The 21,799-nt window shown below is 36.4% G+C and overlaps 2 protein-coding genes across 6 annotated transcripts; both read left to right on the forward strand.

The window, feature by feature from the left end:
* Window positions 1–5,516: 5,516 nt before the first annotated feature.
* LOC121260486 (bZIP transcription factor 53) lies at window positions 5,517–6,707 on the forward strand. Its single transcript, XM_041162368.1, has one exon. It carries the CDS (start codon window positions 6,059–6,061, stop codon window positions 6,494–6,496), a length of 438 nt encoding a protein of 145 aa, XP_041018302.1. The 5' UTR covers window positions 5,517–6,058; the 3' UTR covers window positions 6,497–6,707.
* Window positions 6,708–12,774: 6,067 nt separating this feature from the next.
* LOC121260488 (probable glutamyl endopeptidase, chloroplastic) lies at window positions 12,775–20,882 on the forward strand. Of its 5 annotated transcripts, none has more exons than XM_041162374.1 (11): window positions 12,775–13,125; window positions 13,569–14,556; window positions 14,824–14,952; window positions 15,578–15,877; window positions 15,967–16,425; window positions 16,570–16,635; window positions 18,905–18,965; window positions 19,056–19,205; window positions 19,333–19,470; window positions 19,757–20,067; window positions 20,476–20,882. In XM_041162374.1, coding segments are annotated over exons 1-11 (2,898 nt in total). In that variant the 5' UTR covers window positions 12,775–12,830; the 3' UTR covers window positions 20,477–20,882. The 5 variants fall into 5 exon arrangements, with proteins under 5 accessions (XP_041018308.1, XP_041018305.1, XP_041018306.1 ...); XM_041162371.1 differs by having other exon boundaries at window positions 12,792–13,125; window positions 20,454–20,882; XM_041162372.1 differs by having other exon boundaries at window positions 12,792–13,125; window positions 19,757–20,055; window positions 20,454–20,882.
* The last annotated feature ends 917 nt before the right edge of the window (window positions 20,883–21,799 follow it).

The following is a 21,799-nucleotide window of genomic DNA, read 5'->3' on the forward strand; positions in this document are numbered from 1 at the left end:
CAAAACTTTTCAATTTTCAACCCGTTTCTGATTCACAACAATATATAAGCTTATTATATACTCATGCATCAATAATCATACAGGTTGGAAATGATTATTTTTCTCTTTCTAATCTGTTATGCGATTTTTATACATTAACAGTTAGCATCATTTGTGGAATCTGATTAATTTTTTACGCTAAAGGTAGGAGAGGACGATTTTTCGATGTGCTAAATCGTCTCAGACTAAGCAGATAAACTTTTCTCCAAATGAGTACTTTTAGCTCCTCCATTCTTATTTTTATTAATGAAGTCATCACAAAAATGGAACAAATAAACTCTTTCTCGCCCATGTAATTACCAATATTGTACACTTAAGTGCCTGAACATGGCATCGCGACTCAAGTGATCGGGTAGCTCATATTCCCGACCAGTAGGGTGTGTATTTTATGCATGGGATACGTGCATTGGCAGGCAAATACTATGCACTTAATTGCACAGTTCACCCAAAATACTGTGCACCTACCTGCATAGTGCCTATTGCCCATGCACATCCCGACTGTGCATGCAATGCACAGTGCGTGTTCGCCACAGTTAGGGGTAAAAAAAAAAAAAAGGTAAACCGGATCGGATCAGACCGAACTAGTGGGTTTGGCCCGATATCAGGTTTGGTTCGGTCTGGCACTTCAAAATCGTTCCGATTCTGGTTTTCTTTTTTCTAACACCAGGCCGAACCGGTTTATATATATTTTTTAATTTTTTATATTGTATAAAATATTTTTTTATATGGTTTTTTATATTATATATAATTTTTATATATACTATATAATTATATATAAAATAATTTTGTATTAGATGATAAATTACTAATTAATATAATATTAAATTTTAAAATCTTATATCACTATAATCTATAATACAATTATAATATACTATATGATATACCGAAAAAATCGAACCGAACAGGATCAGAACCGGTAAAATCGAAAGTACCGATTTAGGGGTATAACTAGTGCGATATCGGTTCTTCAAATCTCAAAATCGGTATATCTCAGTTTGATTCTAAAATATGTCCAAACTCGGACCGAACCGAAACAGTTACACCCCTAGCCATGTACTAACGAGAGGCTCGCCGCAGGCTCAAACTCCCTGCTAGTGGCCACCACTTGGGCCGCTTGAGGGTTATGTATCCGATCGGTTCATCCCCATCGCTGGGACCGAGCATGATGCACCTCATGGGTGCACGACAACGTGCACCCGAGAGGCTCACAGCCCATTCGTGAGCCCACTAAACTGAACCTACTGACAGCCACCACGTGGTCGCTACAGTTTCTGTCCCAATCTGGCTCATTCCTGCCGTTGGGAACAAGCACGGTACACCTAATGGGTGCAATGTGCACCCGAGAGGCTCACGATACACCTAATGGGTGCAATGTGCACCCGAAAGGTTCACGACAACGCCGTGAGCCCACTGAACTGAACCTACCAACGACCACCATGTGTTTCGCCGGCAGTTTTTGTCCCCGACCAGACGTCCCCCATCGATGGAGGACATGCACGCCGTGTGCCGCAAGAGGCATTGTGCACCTGCAAGTTAGCGAGATAACCCTTGGAACTGCCAAGCCCGTCGACAATTTCTGTTGCCAGCAAGACGTTCCATAGACCAAGTTCCTTGCTCTTCTAATGGCGGGCACCCTAGCTCAATCCGAGATATTTTCAGCCACCCAGTAACGACCAACAAGTCCCTCAACCATAGATCATGCCCAGCCACATAATGGTGGGCACCCACTCTCCTCGGCCATCACATGCATGGCCACGTGATCATCGGTCATGCACGATCACATGCACCTTGCTCTACCACATAGTGCATGGCGGGCACCCACTTTTCTCGACCATCACATGCATGACCATGTGATCCTCGGCCATGCACGAATACGTGCACCTTGCTCGGCCTCACAATGGCGAGCACCCACTTTACTCAACCACTCCACAAGTCGCCCGACCACAGACAGTACAGAGGGGAACGTCTCGACCAACCCAAAATCTACTCGCCCAACATACTCGCCCAACATACTTGCCCAACAAAATGTGGCATGAAGCCCCTCGCCTCAATTGCTCAAGCAACAGACCACAAGCTATAAAAGCCTCCTCATAAAAAATGAAGCTAGTCGCTCGCGTTCAGCATAGCGAAATTCACTCAGCAGTAATTAAAAAAAAAAAGAAGTAAGAAGAGCAATAATAGAAGAAACGGTGACCAATGACGGACAATTTCTGTCAAATAAAAATTGACTGTAGCAACAAAAATACCTGGTTTGTCTCTTTCATAATTTGTGTGAATTTATTTCTACGGACAAAACTGCTCTATGTGGTGTGGAACATCAGTCACGTAGCCCCACTCGGGCACCTCCCAAACATCTCAATATTACTCCACTGGGACAAATTATTTGTCACTAGTGCGCATGCGAGCACATCAAACCTCACTCATCGCGAAAACATAAAAACCCACAGGCCTCACCGGCTCATCTCCAACCTTTGCTGTGCTCGGCAGAGCAATTCAGGTTTGCCACCTCACTATGTGATTGGGGTTGTTTATGCTGACTGATTGACCTTTTTTGGCACGGACAAGCATCTCTTTCAGTAAAGTTAAGTCCCTTGACTTTCCGCGAAAAAATGGTCGGACACAAGTCTCTTGACTTGCCGACCCTCGAGCCAGCTAAGCCACAATGCATTGGTTGGGCTAGAGCTATAAGGCTCTCCCACACGATCAATTGGACACAAGTCCCTCGACTTGCCGACTTTCGTACCACCAAACCGGGTCCCTTGACTCGCCACGATGCATTGGTCGGGTTAGAGCTCTAGGGTTTTCCCACACAACCAATCAGACACAAAGTCTCTTAACTTGTCAATTTTCGTGCTACAAGTCGAGTCCCTTGATTCACCACAAAGTTTAGACCAGACACTAGTCCCAGAACTTGCCCAGACAACCCGTCAAACACAGGTCACTTGACTTGCTGACCTTTGTGCTACAAGCCGAATCCCTTGATTCGCCACGAAGTTAGGCCAAGCACCAGTCCCAAGACTAGCCCAAGCGACTAGTCAAACACAATTATCTTGACTTGCCGACCTTCTTGCCACCAAATCGAGTCCTTATAGTCACCCCTGGACAACAACACCAGCACAACATCTTCCCCAACAAATGCTGATCGTTACACTAATGCCACAACAATAGCCTCAGACTTTTAACACACGCCAACAAGACAATTCAAGTCTGAAAATTTTGCACTTGTGATAGGAGATTATTTACACTGACCAGTTTGACTTTTGCAGCACTATAAAACATCTCCTACCTACATTCCTGTCGAAGGTCAATAAGTGGGTCTAGCCTTATGGCAGCCCAGTCTGCCTCACGGCGAAGTAAAGACCCAGTCTTTCGGTTGCCCAACATTACTCCTAAAACGAGATCTCCTCCAGCAAACGTCTCGTATTTACACTTCGGCAACGAGTCAATAAACGGGAACAGGTCAAGGACCGCCCGACCTCCCGGGCGACCTACGATTGGGCAAGTCACTTGGGTGCTCAACCCTCGCACTTTATGCGGTCGAGCCAGCCTCCCGCTTATCTCACCCAGATGAGCTATGCGCTCCCATCTTTTGCGGTCGAGTACACTTCTCGCTATATTGGAGCTTCGCGCTCACATCCTATGCAATCAAGTACTAATCTCACCACATCCGAGTTTCGCGCTCGCATCTTATGCAGTCAAGTACACCTCATGCCACATTAGAGCTTTGCGTTCGAATCTTATGTTGTCGAGCACATCTCCCATTACATTCGAGCTTCGCACTCCCACATTACACCATTGAGAGTGTCTCCCGCCACATCTGAGCTCTGCGCTCACATATTAAGCAGTTGATAGCTTTGACCTTTGCAAATGGGTCTTTTCCAGTAAATATATTCAATATCTCCATTATACAATGAGAAATGAAATGTTATGAGAGACTGTAAACAATCATATTATAATGGGTTTCTTCTCCCTAAATGCCCTTAGACGTGAGCATTATGTCGAACCACGTAAGTTTTTGTGTCTCAATCTCTTACTTTTCCTGTATTTATTTTCTATACACTGTCATAGATATATGCACCGACATCGAACGACTGCACCGAACTATTATCGGGAGTACCAGACCACACTGATCAAGCCTTGAATCATCACAACAGGTCGTGAATAATTTTTTCTCTCATTCCGACCTGTTGTAAGATTTGTTATGCATCAAGACACTATGCTTTCGATCTCAAGTAACAATTGGGTGCCAAAATCTTAACTAACCAAGCCCAACAACTTTTTAAATATTATCGAAACTTTTCGATTTTCGACCTCTTCTCATTGTAAATATTTTATTTAAACTTTGATATACTCCTAAACTTGTCTATTACTCCTATGTAACTTATATTCGATGCTACCAAACGTTATATTTGTTAGGAGATTACAATATCTCCATATGAAGCTAATTTCAGGTTTAGTAGCAGTCTAGTTCTCAATTGATTAAAATAATGCTATATAAACTTGACGCCTAAAAACATCCTCATTGGCTAAAATGAGAAGGTTGGCTAAAATTTATATAATTGATGTAAAAAAATTTCACATTGAATTGAGTAAATCTAAAATAATTTAGACTTTTATTACAGTGGTTGACCAAATATGGAGAACCACAATTGATTCACCAAACATTAAAATACTAATTTTTCACTCCAAATAAACATTAAAATATTAGTTTCTCACTCCAATAAAAAATACTGTTTGGTTTGTAATTAAGAAATTTAGAGAATTTTAAATGAATTTAATCAAATATTTTTTATTATTAGGATTAAATGACTTTTGAAAATATGATTTTTTTTAATATTAATTTAATTAGAATATAATTATTATTAACATTTAATTGGTAGAGATATAAAATGTGATAAAAATAAATTAAATAAAAAAATTATTAAATTAATAATATTTTATTATTATATAGAGAGTAAATGGATAATCTAATATGATGGTTGAATTTTTTTGTAATAGATAAATGTAAAAAAGTGTGATATTGGTTAAATTTTGAAGATGAACTAAGGAAGTTAAGTATAAAGTGATATATGAGTATTTAATTATGGACCATCCCTAATAAAAAAAAGGCTAAATACCATCATATTGCAAATACATCGGCTTCTTACTGGCAATTGCAAGTTAAATTACAAGACATAAACAATGCAAACCATAGGATTAAAACATTATTCTATCATAAATTCAAGAAGACAAGTGGCCGATAGGTCATGTTGTCCTCCATACCTAACCCATTTAACAAAAACATGCAAAATACAAACATAAATTATTCAACTCTTGACCAAGAATATTCCCACGATAAATTCGAATTTAAATAATAAAAAAGGAATAAAATGAGCTGTCAAATTGCCTAAAACGTGTCCCGGCTGGCGTCACCCCTGACGCCAACCTTGTCACCACCACCCAAAAAACCATACAATATTGCCTTACCCACTCACACCTGCACACGTTTTCCCCTATAAAACCACCATCGTCTTACCTAGTTAACCTTCTTTCGCCTCACGTCTCGCCCATTCGCTTGATTTCTGCCTCCCCTACTCCTTTCTTCCCATACCTTTTAAGCTTTAGGAGATCTGTTTTCCCGGCCCCCTGATTATTCGATTAATCTTGCCATAGCTATTCGTGTTTTCCGATTGGGGTTCTGATCTGAGCCTAATCTCTGGGATTTGACACAAACCATTCGGGTTTAGGTTTCGATTGCGTCGATGAAGTTAGATTTTATATGACATTTAACGTCCTCATGCGTCGCGTTCGTTTGCTACACTCGTTCTCGGTTGTGTTTCTCTACTGGTTCTACGTTTTCTCATGAATCAATTCCCGATCTGAAGAAACATTTCTATCAGATTGACCGTCATTGATTTATAGGTAGCCTAACTCTTAGAACCCTAATTTCTGTTTGTTTCACAAATTTCTGATCCAAATTCGTTCAATTAATAAGTAAGAGCGCCGTTTTGGTAATTTCCTTTTGAGGGGAAATATATTGATGGCTTCGGTTCAACGATCTGCGAGTTCCGGATCCGATGGTGGTGACCCGCGTTTTGCGGTCGACGAGAGGAAGAGGAAGAGGATGCTGTCGAACCGCGAATCGGCTAGGCGGTCACGGATGAAGAAGCAGAAGCAGATGGAGGATCTGACGAACGAGACCAGCCGGTTGCAGATGGCGAACAACCAGCTGGTGCAGAGCATCAACGTTAAGGAGCAAGCCTACGTGGCGATCGAGTCCGCGAACAATATCCTCCGGGCCCAAGTCATGGAGCTTACCGATCGCTTGCGGTCCTTGAACTCAGTGCTTCAGATTATAGAGGAAGTGAGCGGGTTCTCGGTGGATATTCCGGAGATACCAGATCCGCTGATGAACCCGTGGCAGCTCCACCATCAGATGCAGCCGATCGTGGCGTCCGCCGACATGTTTCTGAGTTGATAGAGAATATCCACAGGCTCGGCCCTTTGGTGCGAGTCATTTTGTTTTCTAGCTTGATGTGTGTCGTTTGGACTGAAATAATGGAGTGCACCGTGTGGCACAGAGCTTAAACATGTTTGTGGGTGTTGTTTAATTTGGTCTCCTGTTTGGTATGTAAAAAGAGTTGTTATCGTTGTGTTCATGAGAATGTGATGTTTCTTTTTCAATGATACGTCGTTGTGTACTTTGAACTTTCAATTCAATATGCTTGTCTAATCTGGCATTACAATTGGTATCATTCAGACGACTCGAGCTTATTACACTAAAATTATTTCCTTCAAGTTCAACTCAAGCTCAAAATTTGGTCCTATTGATCCTGAAATTCCAGAATGAAAGTTTTAAGGTTTATTGGCATAATTTTAGAAGAGGGTTTTAACTTTGAACCCAGATGACAAAAGGATAGACCCAGTTTCCACTTTCCCCCATGTTTTCCCTCGTCGGTTGGGTCATCCGATAGAATGTAATAACGATGCCAAATTGAAACCATGAACCTAACCTTGGATTCAACTGTTCTACTATGTGTGAAAGGACAATTGGAAGGAGAACAACAAAACCTTATCTGCATTTATGACTTGTGGGTCAGCACAACCTCAATAATTGCGTAAGCGACTTCTTCAATCGTAGCTGTGACGCATCAAGTCAATATACAACATCCCGATCTCCATGTAAGCCAATTTGAAATTGTGGAAAAAATGTCCAATCATCTCATTACTTTATCTCTTTTCCAGAATCGACAGAAGAAATCCCACAGGCCGCCCGCCAAATGTGGGAGATGGGATTTGGATAAGGATAATGATAGGCTATCATTCATTTAATTATTTGAAATTTTTATTTTTTTAATTATTTTCTAAATAGTCACTTTTTTAATATTAAGTAAAATTTTTTTAAAAAATAATAAATGAATGATAGGAGATAAGTCATAAGAGCCTATCATTATGCTTAACCACACCCTCAAGTAAGGAAAACAGGGGGTGGGGATTGGTGGGGTCGTAAATTGTCATGACATCTAGAACGCGATAGCGTTGACATACTCTGCGGTGGTATTCAATGGGTTGAGATTATATAAGTAAAAGTTAAATATTGAATTAAATATTATTAAAATATTATTTTTTAATATTATTATTATTTTAAATTTTAAAAAATTAAATTATTTATTATATTTTATATAAAAATTTTAAAAAATTATAATGATAATATAAGAGATAAAATGAAACGCTTTAACTATCAAACTAACCACAAATTGTGCATTGACAGGTGATAAGAAACGAAGATAGAAATATGATATCCCTTCAAGAAGGATATCTCAACAAGGGAAAATAACTCATCTGCAGCAATTCAAATTTGATTGAAGAAATTGAAAAGGAATTTTTTTATTATTAATCCGTAAATAAGGACTTTATTGTTGGGGAAAATAGGCATAACTCAAGTACTATTAAAATTTATTAGAATCTGTTAAGAGGAATAAATGCTATAGAAAAACATTTTCAGCTCGTGATCTTGAAAACGTCTCTCGTTCCTCTCCTTCTAAAGGCACTATCATATACAAATTGGAACCATCTTCTAGATTGCTGCAAGTTGTGAATTCAACCACATTTCTCGGAATCGCCTAAACCAACCCCATTCTAACAAAGAAATCACAACATAGGATATTGGAGACTTCACAATTAATAAATGGTCAGTATACTCTTTACTCTTTCTTCACATGCAAGACGATCCATAACAATGGTAATGTTTCGTTATATTGTCTGAAGGATCTTTCATAACGAGGCCGAGCCTACCCAAAAAAAAAAAATATATTTTTTAGGAACTTTATAGCTCTTTTGGACATTTATAATATCTCATAATTATGTAAATACTAATAAAATGATTTGTGAATAAAAATGAACTGGTTTAAGTAAATAAATTTTATTGAGATTTGAAAAATGAGAGATAAAATTTATAATTTTTTAATATAATTTTTATTTTGAAATCTAAAAAAATGTGTATTATTTTTTGTGTTTTATTTGAAAGTTTGAGAAATTGTATTGAGTTTTGGGTTTGGATAATGATTAGATAAAAATGTTGAATATTTAAAATTAAAAACTATTTTATGTTTAAGTTAGGTGTGGGCAAAAACTCCTACCACTTCGATTTGGGACGACATCCACTGGTTTTGAAAAATTCGGAGTTCGGAGTTGGATAGGACTTTGTCACTCTGTATTCCGACTTTGATTAATATGGTTCATATATTTTATTTTGTAACACGTTTAATGATTTGCAGAATAGCCTAACGGTGGGCCCGTTGGGATATAAAATTTAAACACACCCCCAACATACATGTGGTCGAGCCCTCATACCCACAACAAAGGTTTCTCTCTCTTTTTTTATTTCCCTTTTACTTTCTTAAACGTTGTCCTTTTTCTCTTAATATATATATATATATATATATATATTCATCGTTTTCTTTTCACTAACCCTAAACCCTATTTTGTTCTACTCAAGTCTTTTCTCAACTTAGTCTCCTCTCTTCCTCTTATTTCTTCTTATTCTACAAATTGTCTGATCTCAAGAAAAAGTAATAGAAATGAAGATATGAGATCAAGGGAAAGGAAAAGCCTTGATCAAGAAAGGAATTTTTATTTTTTTCCATTTGGACAACAACTTCCTATCAATGCCTTCGTTTTCTTTCTTTTACAAGCTTTCTTTTGGATCTCATCTTTGTCGCGAAACTTCCTTTAGATTCGTCCCTTGATGTCGTTTGGGTGCAAGGAAAGCCTTTTCAGTCCAACCCTTGAATTTTGATCTCGTCTCTAATGTTGTTTTTTGATGTTGTTTATTTTTTTTTGTATACCATGTGTTGTTTGGAATTTTTAGGTATTTTTTGGATGCCACGAAAGTGATAAGAATATTGGAAAAAAAAGCCTAGCTCCGAGTTGGGCTCTGACTCCAACTTTGGCAACTTCGATTAGAGTCGGAGCTCAACTTTGTCTCCGACTCTGGTCGGAGTTGGGCATTCTAACTTCGTTGGAGTCGAAGTCCACTCTTAATTCGAGTGATATTTGAAAAAGAAATTAAGATAAATTTCAAAAATATCTGAGAAAACCCCGTTACCCTTTAGGGGGAATGATATGATATAATAATTTTTATGAATAGTAGTGAAATGATTTGTGAATAGTAATAAAATTATTTTTGTCAATATGTTTTATTAAATTTTGAAAAATAAGAGGGAAAAAGTTGAATAAAAATATTATAAAGTTAAAATATTGTTATAATATAATTTTTATTTAAAAATTTAAAAAATTAGTATTATTTTTTGTGTTTTGCTTGTGAAAGTTGTAATGATTAGGTAACTATTAGATGAAAAAGTTAAACATTTGAAATTAAAAAGTGTTTATATTTTAGTGATGTTTTGGAAGAAAATTATGAGACATTTTGAGATGAGATGAAATAAAATTAGATTCTTTCCCAAATAGCCCCTTAGAGCCTTAGAAACATAACCGTTCTCAGATATTCTTAAACTACTTTATTACTAGTTACTATCATTCACAAAATATTCACTATTATTTCATTATTATTCATATACCATTTCATTATTATTTACAAGTATTCTTAGTATCCAAACGAGTTCTTAAGCCCTGTTTGGATGTTGAAATAGTGATCTTAATCCATCTCGTTTCATCTCAATATCTAAATACCACTCAAATATAAATAATTTTTAATTTTTTAATTTTTAATTTTTTATTTAATCATTATAAAATTTTCAAATTTACAAATAAAAACACAAAAAAACAATTTAGTAAAATACTAAACTCGGTTGTCTAATTTTGAAGCTGGCCTTTTGAACAACCGGGCGATAATGGGTGAATATGGCCGATGTTAGACCTCAGAAAAGAGTAGGCCGAACGAGCCACAATGGGCTTGCGGATGAATTTGAAAACGAAAGTATATGTTGGGAATACGTTGAATAATAAATAATTTATGTGCAAATGTTTTGTAAATTAAATAATATATAAACTAATAAGAAAAAATTAAAAAAAGAAAATTCAGTGTTGAGGTACGTTGTGATAGACGTTTTCCTTAGAGTAGATTCTACCGCCTCCAAATTTAAACATGCACTAAGCTTTTTGACAATCTATTCCCAAGACACAACAACATTGATTCCTGTTAATCTCCTTATAGGTATATACAAAATGAGATTCTTGAACCCGATATAAAATAGTCAAAATCCAAATAAAGAAAGATAAAAAGAGAAAATGTTTCTCTACTTTTGTAGAGAATTTGGAGTGAGTAAATTTGTGAGTGGGATTTCCTATTTATAGAGAATGAAATTACACCTATGAAAAGTCATAATTGGAATGAAATAATGTTTGTGAAAAGTCACAATTTATTTAAATGAAACTTTACTTATGAAGAGTCACAACATATAAATGAAATGATATTTATTGGCGAAAAGTCATAACTAAAATAAATGAGCTATTTTGATAAGTCACAACTTCTTAAATATTAGAGAATACATTGAAAAGATTTATATTTCACCAAAAGACACAACCCTTTAATTGGTTGGCAAGTAATTAAGGCTCTTATTTTCAAGAGGCATGCATTGGTTCAGGTCACCATGACATCTTTTCATTTAAATCTAGACAATTGAACTCATACATTGAATAATGGTAATTATTCACATTATTTTTTACTTAACATTAAATATTTTAATATTTTTAAGTTTAAAAACCAACAGTACATTAATCAATCTTAATCTGACATATTACGTTTTAATTTGGACCATTTTTTCTTCTTCTAATTGAAGCTCTTATTTCTATATATATTTACCAAAGAAAGTTGATAAATTGAATCTATTTATTGAAATAAGTATGATCTGTTCTTAATTATATATAAAACGGAAAATAATAAGAACAAATTGTGTTAAAAGTTGAAAAGATAGATCGTGCGTAATTACAGTTCACGGTCAAATGAGCCATTTAGAATCAAGATAATTAAGGTTTCATGAATGTAATGATTTATACAAGTTCAAATTATGTAACATCACACAAATCTGATGTAAAAAATAGATCCTATATATATATATATTTTTTGCTATTTTATAACTTATAATTTAATAGTTAATATTACTCTTCATGTGTATGATTGTATACCCTGCATGGTATTGTCTGGGAGTTATAAAATATCTTCGAGGCATGTTGACAAGATTGTGCTACGTGTCGCTTCTTCTAAAGAAAGAAAAGAATGGCACCTTTCTTTTACTCAACATTTTGGGTGGCTTGCACGCACCACTTGTGTCACTTGACTTTTAAGCCAATTGGCGCACTTTGTTTTTTTGTTTTTTTTTTAAAGAAAAATTATCATAACTTACGTCTATAATTGATACGTGCAGAAATATCACAATATCAATCGTTATTTCATAAATTAATTAGTATATTTAAAGTTTTATTAGTATATTATTTTCTTTTATGATTGGTATGATTTTCACTACTATTAATACTCTTTATAAATAAATATTTAAAAGATAATACTCTACCTAAACAAAGACTCAACCTCATCCTTCATAGAAAGAGAGGATTCAATCTCAGATAAATATATAAGAGACGAACTCATTTTTTTATTTTACTAAATAATAAGGAAAACAATAAAGAAAATAATAAAATAGATGTGAGAAATAACGAATTATAATTTGAACCAAAAATAAATAATCTGTATTTTTTAACATTGAAGGAAATAAAATAAATTAAAAAAAAGAATTATCTTAATAGATAAAATGTGTAAATGAAAAAAATGAGAGAATGAAAGGGAGAAGGAGAGAGCCTCCAATGAAAATCAGATTTGGAGGCTTTTTAAAGAGAGATGCCTCGAGGGAGAGATTTCATCGAAAAGGTAATTGGCTCACTTGTTTAAAGGGTTATTTTGGAATTGATATTTCAATAGGAAAAGATGTTGTTAACTTATTCATATTTTTAATTATTATTTTCACATAAAATAAAACAGTTAAGAAGCAAATAATATTAAATTGCAAAAAATGTTTTAACCATAACTAAATTCTATAAAAAATAAAATTACAAAACGTTACTTCATAAGTTAAATTATAAAAATTACTTCGATTATTATGAATATATTTAGTCAATCAATTATCGTTGACACATTAAACTATCCATGAACCTGAACCCCTTTTTTTATTTAAATTTTGTTTCCAAACAGTCCGATTGGATGTACTGAACAAGGGCAAGTAGCGTTAGTACGACACCGCACCAAAGAATAAAGTGAAGTACAAAGTTACAACCCGCACGGCTCAGTACTCTAAAAACCGATGATGCACCTTCACAAAGTTTATCATCGTAGCCTCTCTCGCCTTGCTCTCTCCGTCTCTGCTCGCTCCCCTCCCTTTTCCCCTTCGTCTCTTTCCCTCTCGCCCCCCGCATTCCTTGCTCTCCGTCCCTTCAGAAACGCCTTTTCTTCCCTCAAAACCGCCTCCACCATGACCGCCTCTCGATTCACCAATCTCGTCCCCATCAACGCTTTGGCCGGTGAAGACAACGGCGGAGGAGCCTCCAACGGCGCCGTATCTTCTTCTTCTTCCAATACTGCTCCCAATGGAAATGAAGGTAATTTGAAATAGAACTTAGAAAATGGGCTTTTGGTTACTTGCTTTCGTTTCATCTTTTTAAGCAGTGGAATTGTTTACGGGATGATGATAATTTGTTTAGTCAATTAAAGAATCTCGTTTTTGGTAAACACAAGAGCTTTTGAACTTAGAGAATCTTTCTTGCTATACGGGTCTGATTGTGGAAGCGAAATTTTTTATTTTGAGTTTCTAATTCCTTGAGTTTGATGATTTAATGTGGAACCTCCTTCAGCTCGCAGTCCCGTTGAACTTTTATTTCTTGCATTCTCGAACTAGTCTTGTTACTGTATTCCAATGGAATCCAATTGATCAACTATCAAGTTTGACTTTAAATGATCTTTGCAAGGAATGCTTATTGCTATATGTGTAGACGATGATTGTATCTAAAGTGGCTGACTTGTATTTTGGATTCAAATTATGCAGACGAGTCGACACTGGGAGTTGGATATTGTCTTCCTCCACCGGAGATCAAGGACATCGTGGATGCTCCCCCGCTTCCTGCATTGTCATTCTCGCCACACAGGAATAAGATACTGTTTCTTAAGCGGAGAGCTTTGCCTCCGTTGGCAGAACTAGCAAGACAGGAGGAAAAGTTGGCTGGTATTCGTATTGATGGAAGATATAATACTAGAAGTCGGATGTCATTCTATACGGGTATTGGAATTCATCAGTTAATGCCTGATGGTACCCTAGGGCCAGAGAAAGAGGTACATGGTTACCCTGCTGGTGCGAAGATCAATTTTGTTACGTGGTCACTTGATGGTCAGCATTTGGCATTCAGCATCCGAGTTGATGAGGAAGAAAACACTAGTGGTAAGCTTAGAGTATGGGTTGCTGATGTGGAGACTGGGAATGCTAGACCTTTGTTTCAGTCGCCCAATATCTATCTAAATGCGGTTTTTGACAATTTTGTTTGGGTAAACAATTCTACTCTGGTAGTTTCCACCATCCCCTTATCCCGTGGAGCCCCCCCAAGTAAACCTTCGGTTCCCACTGGCCCAAAGATACAATCCAATGAGCAGAAAAACATTATTCAAGTTAGGACTTTCCAGGATTTGCTTAAAGATGAATATGACGAAGATTTGTTCGACTACTATACAACTACACAACTTGTATTGGCTTCTGTGGATGGGACAGTGAAGGAAATCGGCCCACCAGCTGTGTATACATCAATGGACCCCTCCCCAGATGGGAAGTACCTTTTGATTAGTTCAATTCACAGACCATACTCTTTCATTGTACTGTGCGGAAGATTTCCTAAGAAGGTTGATTTGTGGACAACTGATGGGAAGTTTGTTAGGGAACTCTGTCATTTACCACTTGCTGAGGACATTCCCATTGTATCCAATAGTGTGCGAAAAGGGATGCGCTCTATCAATTGGAGAGCAGATAAGCCATCAACACTCTACTGGTACATATCTGAGATTCTCTTAGTGTGTCTGGGGAAAAAATAACTGTACTATTTTGTGTTCCCACTCTATTTGGTAATTACAGATTATAAATTAAAATCAGTAGGATTTCGTTTAGTGTTGTATAAAATAATGCAGAACAAGTTACAGGGATTTTTTCCACATCACTGTAAACATTCAGCTACTTGTTTCACTTTCAAATGCTTGGGTTTTTATTTTACTTTTAAAAAAATGTTTGGATTCCTCCTGACTGTTTTGAGTTTTTTTAGGGTAGAGACGCAAGATGGAGGTGATGCGAAAGTGGAAGTTTCGCCCCGTGATATAGTTTATACACAGCCTGCTGAGCCACTAGAAGGTGAACAGCCAGCGATCTTACACCAACTTGATCTTCGTTACGGGTATGAATATGAGCTACATGATTGATGTTTTATCCACCGTTATCTTCTCACAAATGTCTGAAGCTGAAGTTGCTGGAAGAATTCTGAGATTATTTGACCTCTGTTTTATTTATATGGCTATGATGTTTATTAAGAACTTGTTTTAGAAGACTTGCCAACCTCAAGAAGGTACTAATGTAGCGTGGATACGTGATGATAGGTTTAATACTTGTTGGAGATGTATTATGGTCCACATCAGTGAACTCAACTATTCCATAGTTATGTGTATGTTTGCATGTGTTTGATAATCATGCCTAAACCTGTCATATAGAAAAAAGTTTGATAACCATACATCGGCCACTCATTCATGTTAAATTCTGGACCTTTACACTTTCTGCCCAGGATAGTTGCTTGATGGTGTTTGTATGTACCTATACTATTGATGCGATGTCTTAGGCACTTATTTTATTCCTAGACTTCTGGATCTTATAATACCCACCAAATCCAATGTATGGTCAGATGCTAGGATAGTTGCCTTTCATGTCCATAGTCAAAGTTTCTGACGGGCACGATAAACACAAAATATGCAATCTTAAAGCTATCTGTGCCCTTTTTTTAATGTATGTTACCTTTTTTATTATTACAGAGGCATTTCTTGGTGTGATAATTCGCTGGCTCTAGTTTATGAATCTTGGTACAAAACACGGCGAGTGAGAACCTGGGTGGTTTCTCCTGGATCTGAGGATTCTAGTCCACGTATTCTATTTGATAGATCATCAGAAGATGTGTACTCGGATCCTGGCTCTCCAATGCTACGGAGAACTCCCACCGGAACTTATGTGATTGCAAAGGTAAATAAGGAAAATGATGAAAGCACATATATTTTACTGAACGGAAGCGGTGCTACACCTGAAGGGAACATTCCATTCCTTGATCTGTTTGACATGTAAGTTTCGTAATAGTTCTTGTTCCTGGCGTGTTCCTTTCCAAATGTTCATTGTTGCTGCCATAGGGTTCTAAACCAAATACTAACAGAAATACAGGCAACAAAGAACGAATATGGCAGAGTGACAAAGAAAAGTATTATGAGACTGTTGTTGCTTTAATGTCTGATCAGAAAGAAGGGGATTTGCGTCTTGATCAGTTGAAAATACTGACTTCCAAAGAGTCAAAAACTGAAAACACCCAGTACTACATCCTGATCTGGCCAGATAAACAAGCACGTCAAATCACAAATTTCCCTCATCCCTACCCACAACTCGCATCATTGCAGAAAGAGATGATCAGGTATCAGAGAAAGGATGGGGTTCAACTTACTGCAACATTATATCTGCCACCAGGCTATGATCCATCAAAAGATGGCCCTCTTCCATGTCTGATTTGGTCTTACCCTGGAGAATTTAAAAGCAAAGATGCTGCTGGACAAGTTCGTGGTTCTCCTAATGAATTTGCTGGCATAGGTCCTACATCACCCCTCCTTTGGCTGGCTAGAAGGCATGATTTATCCCTATTGTTTGCTTATACTCTCTTTGGGTGTCTTTGGTGTGTCGTCATTATTCTCTTTCCCTTTGCTTCCATTGAGTTTCTGGTTTGTTGTGAACATGATATACCAATTTCTGATTGCTCAGATATGTTCAGGTTTGCAATTCTGTCAGGACCAACAATTCCTATTATTGGCGAGGGCAATGAGGAGGCAAATGACAGGTAACTTGATTGAATGTTTTCAAGAATATACAAATAGTTTCAAGGACGTGGGATTCCATACTAATCATATGATAAGATAAAATGCCTTTATGTGCTCATTAGAATTTTCATATAATTGATGACAAGGAAATTCATCATATTTTTAACCAAATAAGAGAAAATGCGTGAAGCACATTCGTCAACAACAATGGCAAGTTTGTGAGAAGGAAGTCTTTAAAGCATGTTTGGGATTGCGGTGGCTAATATAGCTTTTAGCTTAAGGCTTATAGTTGTAAGCTTAAAGTAATAAGCAATATTATTAAAATTTTATTTATTATTTGGTAACCATATGTCTAAAGCACTTTTAGACCTGTTACAGCTGTTTGGAAACAAATTAAAAAAATGCTTTTTGAGAAATGACCTAAAAGGTCATTTGATTTTTTAAAGATGGGAAAATGCTACCTATACTTTCAATTTTATTACATAACCATACGTGCTGATGTGTCAGCTACTGAAAATGATAAAAATTTTAAAATTCAAAATTTGAAAATCAAATTAAAAGAGAAAATACTGATAAAATGGGATTGTCACTCAATATGACAAGACAAGGGCAAAGCTGTAATTATTTGAAAGTTATACGAGTATTTGCACCCATTGATTTTTTTTTTAAGTGTAAGTACGTTCCGAAAAATGCGAAAAAGTATGTTTGAGGAAAAGTATCAATTTCTAAAATGCACTTTTTAGCATTTCCTAAAACGTATTTTTTTTTTAAATGTTAAAAAGTACTTTAATATGAATCAATCAAACAACATAATTTTATCATTAAAGTGCTTTTAAATCTATTTAAGCACTTTTAAGACTTACTTTTAAGTCTATTTAAGCACTTTTTAAGACTCCTAACACAATCCCAAACAGACCTTAAGACCTCGTTTGGTTATACAGATGGAATGAGATGAGATAAAAGTTGAAAGTTGAAGAAAATATTGGTAGTATATAATTTTTTAATATTATTTTTGTTTTGAGATTTGAAAAAGTTGAATTGCTTATTATATTTTGTGTGAGAGTTTGAGAAAGTTGTAATGATTGTATGAGATGAGATGAGATCGATCATCTACCAAATCTATCCAAACCAGGCAAGTGAGTATGAAAATTTTTTTGCTGCAGTTGGAAATAAGTGAAAACTGAAATTTCTTTCTCACCGTTCTGACACAAAAAATAAAAATTTATGACCATTAAAGGCTCGATCTTTCCCACCAAGAGACACACTCTAAACTTGGTATGAGAAAGCCTTTGTAGAGAGTGATTTGGAATGAGGTGAGAAGTTAGATTTTCCGGTTTCTAGCATCCACCTCACCACATGCGCACCACCACTATCTCCCTTGTCCTCTTTTTTCCCAGTCCCACCATCATCTGTCCATTTCCATTGATGCTTGAACCTCATGTGCTGTGTATGCTGCAGTCAGGATTATATTTTTCATTTGTTCTTTAAGGAAAGACTCTCGCATCTATCCTCATTAAAGATGGGATCCTTTGCCCTTTTTGTCGGGAGTTGCCATTTGTTCATGCTCCCCAACTTGAGGGAGTGGAGATATTTAGCGTGGTCCTTTTCATGGTGTTTTAAGCTATTGGATGTGACCAATTTGTTAACTCTAATTCCCAGTTTTTGTCATTTGTTGGAACAAATGTTATTGGGCATTTGTTTGGCCCCACCCCCATTTGTGGGTCCGGACCGGAGAAACCAACTGGACCGGACTGACCTGGGACCAAGACCGGTCAGTCTCAGTCCTTGAAATAGAGGACCGAGACTTTTCGGTCTAGTCCCGGTCTAGGGGTTTCCCACCTCGGACCAGACAGGACCCACCGAATTTTAAAATATATATATATTATATATATTATTTATATAATAATTGTATAATTAAGAATGTAATTTTTATCTAATTTATTATCATTGACCATATAAAATAATTTTTTATTGAGTTAGTTACATAATCCACATTAATAATTCACAAAATTTTAATTTAGTATTTTAAATAAATTTTTAAAATAATTTCTTTAAAAAAAAGAAGAAATAAAATAAAATAATTGGGCCGGACCGGATTGGACCGATAGCTACCGGTCCGGTCCAGGGAAAATGGACCGAAAATTTCAGTCCATCACCCCCCCGGACCTGACCGATTTACAGCCCTAGTTGTGCATGATTTTCTTTTCCAGCTATTTGAAGTTTCGATAAAAAAAAACAACACTATTTAACTTCTAGTTTCATGATCTCTATTTGAAATACCTTGAGTAGGTACATAGAGCAGTTGGTTGCGAGTGCGGAGGCTGCAGTCCAGGAAGTTATCCGACGTGGAGTAAGCTGATTCATTTTTTATAAGAATTTTGTTTTTGTAATTCGAGGGTGAACTTTTGATCCAAAGCATTCAAGTACTTCCTTTGTTAAGGTGGCACATCCAAACAAAATCTCTGTCGGGGGACATTCCTATGGTGCATTCATGACTGCAAATCTCTTAGCACATGCCCCCCATCTTTTCTGTTGTGGAATTGCTCGCTCTGGTGCTTACAACAGAACACTTACTCCTTTTGGTTTTCAGGTAGGACACTGATGCTATATATTTTTAACTCAACTGACTAGGTGCTTTTAGTTGAACCGTTTCTTTGCCCCTAGCGTTGTATCTAAATTCTTGATGGTCTAGTGATTTCTTAGCTCTATTTCTGTAGAATGAAGACAGAACTCTTTGGGAGGCCACGACCACTTATGTGGAGATGAGTCCTTTCATGTCAGCTAATAGAATTAAGAAGCCAATATTGCTCATCCATGGAGAAGAAGACAATAATCCTGGAACTTTAACGATGCAGGTAAAACAGGAAAAGATAAACCTTTCTTTCCTCTTTAGTTTGTTGTCATTCATGTTTGGTTCAACATTTTTCTTGCAATTCTATTAAGACTTGTATTATCCAAGTGCCCTTGATGGATTTTAACTGATTAGTTTCACTTTTTAAAATTAGTTTTTCGTAGTGCTGAGATTGAACCTATTCTCTGTGGCTAGCTCTTTTCTTGTTTACCTACACTTCTTTACTTGCCACTTCTTTTTTGTTCACATTTTACTTGCACTCTTAATTTTGTATTTGGTATTCCCTGCAGTCTGATCGTTTCTTCAACGCTCTGAAAGGTCACGGTGCCCTTTGTCGCCTAGTGATTCTTCCATTTGAGAGCCATGGCTATGCCTCACGGGAGAGTATCATGCATGTCCTCTGGGAAACTGATAGATGGCTACAGAAATATTGTGTGTCAAATAATTCTGATGTAAATGCAGATGTTGATCCCACATCTAAAGATGATTCAAGTAAAGGGGCTACTGATTCCAAAAGTGAAGCAGCTGCTGCTAGTGGAGGCGGTGGTCCAGAGGCATCACATTTTGAATGTGAAGAACTTCATCCAAGGTTATCATTATGGTAATTTCTTGAAATATATATGGAGTAAGAAGAAAATATTTGGGCAACAAAAGTAAGATAACAAAACTTGATAGCCTTCCAAGTTGTCAAGTTATTCATCTGTAAAAAGATCCCACCAAATATTATTTGCCAATTTATTCGATCTTGGCTACCCTTATCTGTCAAATATGTTGCGAGTTGAGTTTTCAAGTCGTGTAAAATATAGAGTAAGGCCTCCACTTGTTTCAACTCTGGATATCAATAATTTGTAGCCAATTGCAGGATAATAATTTGCCATTAATACTTGTCTGCTATACCTGGTTTGTGCAAACATAAGCCTCAAATACATTAGGATTGCATATAATTTATCCTAGTCCAATTTCGTTCAACCATGGTCCCTTACGTAATTCTTTGAACTATGAGGTGTAGATTACATTGCCATTGGCCACCGGGTGGTAAAGCTGGAGCATGAATATGGTGTACAATTTGAAGTCGGACGGCTTGGAACAGTGCAGACGGACATCAACTTCTTGTTTTTGAACTCTGCTTCCGAAGTCTAACTCATAATTGAAACACAAAATGTCATTTGATCCAAGCTTTACGGCACCGAGAAATTGTGAGTTGCTGTCAATTAACTAACTTGTGGATTATGGGATGTATTTTCTGTATTAGTTGCTCGTGCCCATAAAAAGCTTTTTGCACTAAATTATTTGTTGTCCAAGTGCATAAGAGCTCATTATTTCGCTCGAAGGTGTAATTTGAAGGATTTTCTATCGGTTGTAGCATTCATCTGTGAATTTATTGTACTAGATATGGCAGAATGAGCAATAATTTCATCTGTGTTTATTTAAGTTTGGACATATTACACGTTGGGTTGGGATAGCAGTTGGGGTATACCACCGAGCCAGCCAACTCTCAAGATAACGGGCGGATTTTGCACCCCTTTTACTTTGGCAGTGAATTTCTAACTAAATTTACAAAAGATGGGCGGGTACCGAGTGGGAATATGTCTATCCGTTAAACACTTATCCGTCCTTTTTTATCGTGGAAAATGGAACATTTTGAAGCTTAAACTATGAACCAACCCTTTTATTCTTCTCCTTTCTAAGAAACATGGTCTGCTTGAACTCTGTTTGGGCGTTCCTCTGCCCGGCATTGTGACTACTTAAGTTCGGTTGTTTGGAAGAGGTCCTTCTCATCTCATTCTCAAACATCACAAATATTTTTCAATTTCAATTTTTTAACTTTTTCATCTAATTATTTATTAATCATTACAACTTTCTTAAACTTCCAAACAAAGCACAAAAAATAATTCAACTTTTTTAAATCTCAAAATAAATATAATATTAAAAAACTATATTCTAATAATATTTTAACTTTATTATATTTTTATTCAATTTTTTCTCTTTTTTTTTTCAAAACTCAATAAAACATCATGGTTCAAATTATTTCCCTACTATTCGCAAATTTCTCATCTTATCTCATCTCATTCCCCAAACATCCATTTTTGGACTGATTTTGGTATTTTTGATTGAATGTTTTTGTTATACGGTAAATCTATGGTATCACATAACAATGCTAGTTTGTAAACTTCCTTTTGTAACACTCACATGGGACCAAACATTTCTCATTTTTTTGACAGAAATATTTTGATGGATTAAACTGATATTTTTTATGCAACTAGTGGGCGAATGAGCAAAATGCAAAGAGGGTGGGAGCAAGGCTGGAAAACCATCCCACCCTGCCCGGGGCA

This window comes from Juglans microcarpa x Juglans regia, chromosome 4D (assembly GCF_004785595.1).
Source record: "Juglans microcarpa x Juglans regia isolate MS1-56 chromosome 4D, Jm3101_v1.0, whole genome shotgun sequence".
NCBI classification, from domain to species: Eukaryota; Viridiplantae; Streptophyta; class Magnoliopsida; order Fagales; family Juglandaceae; genus Juglans; species Juglans microcarpa x Juglans regia.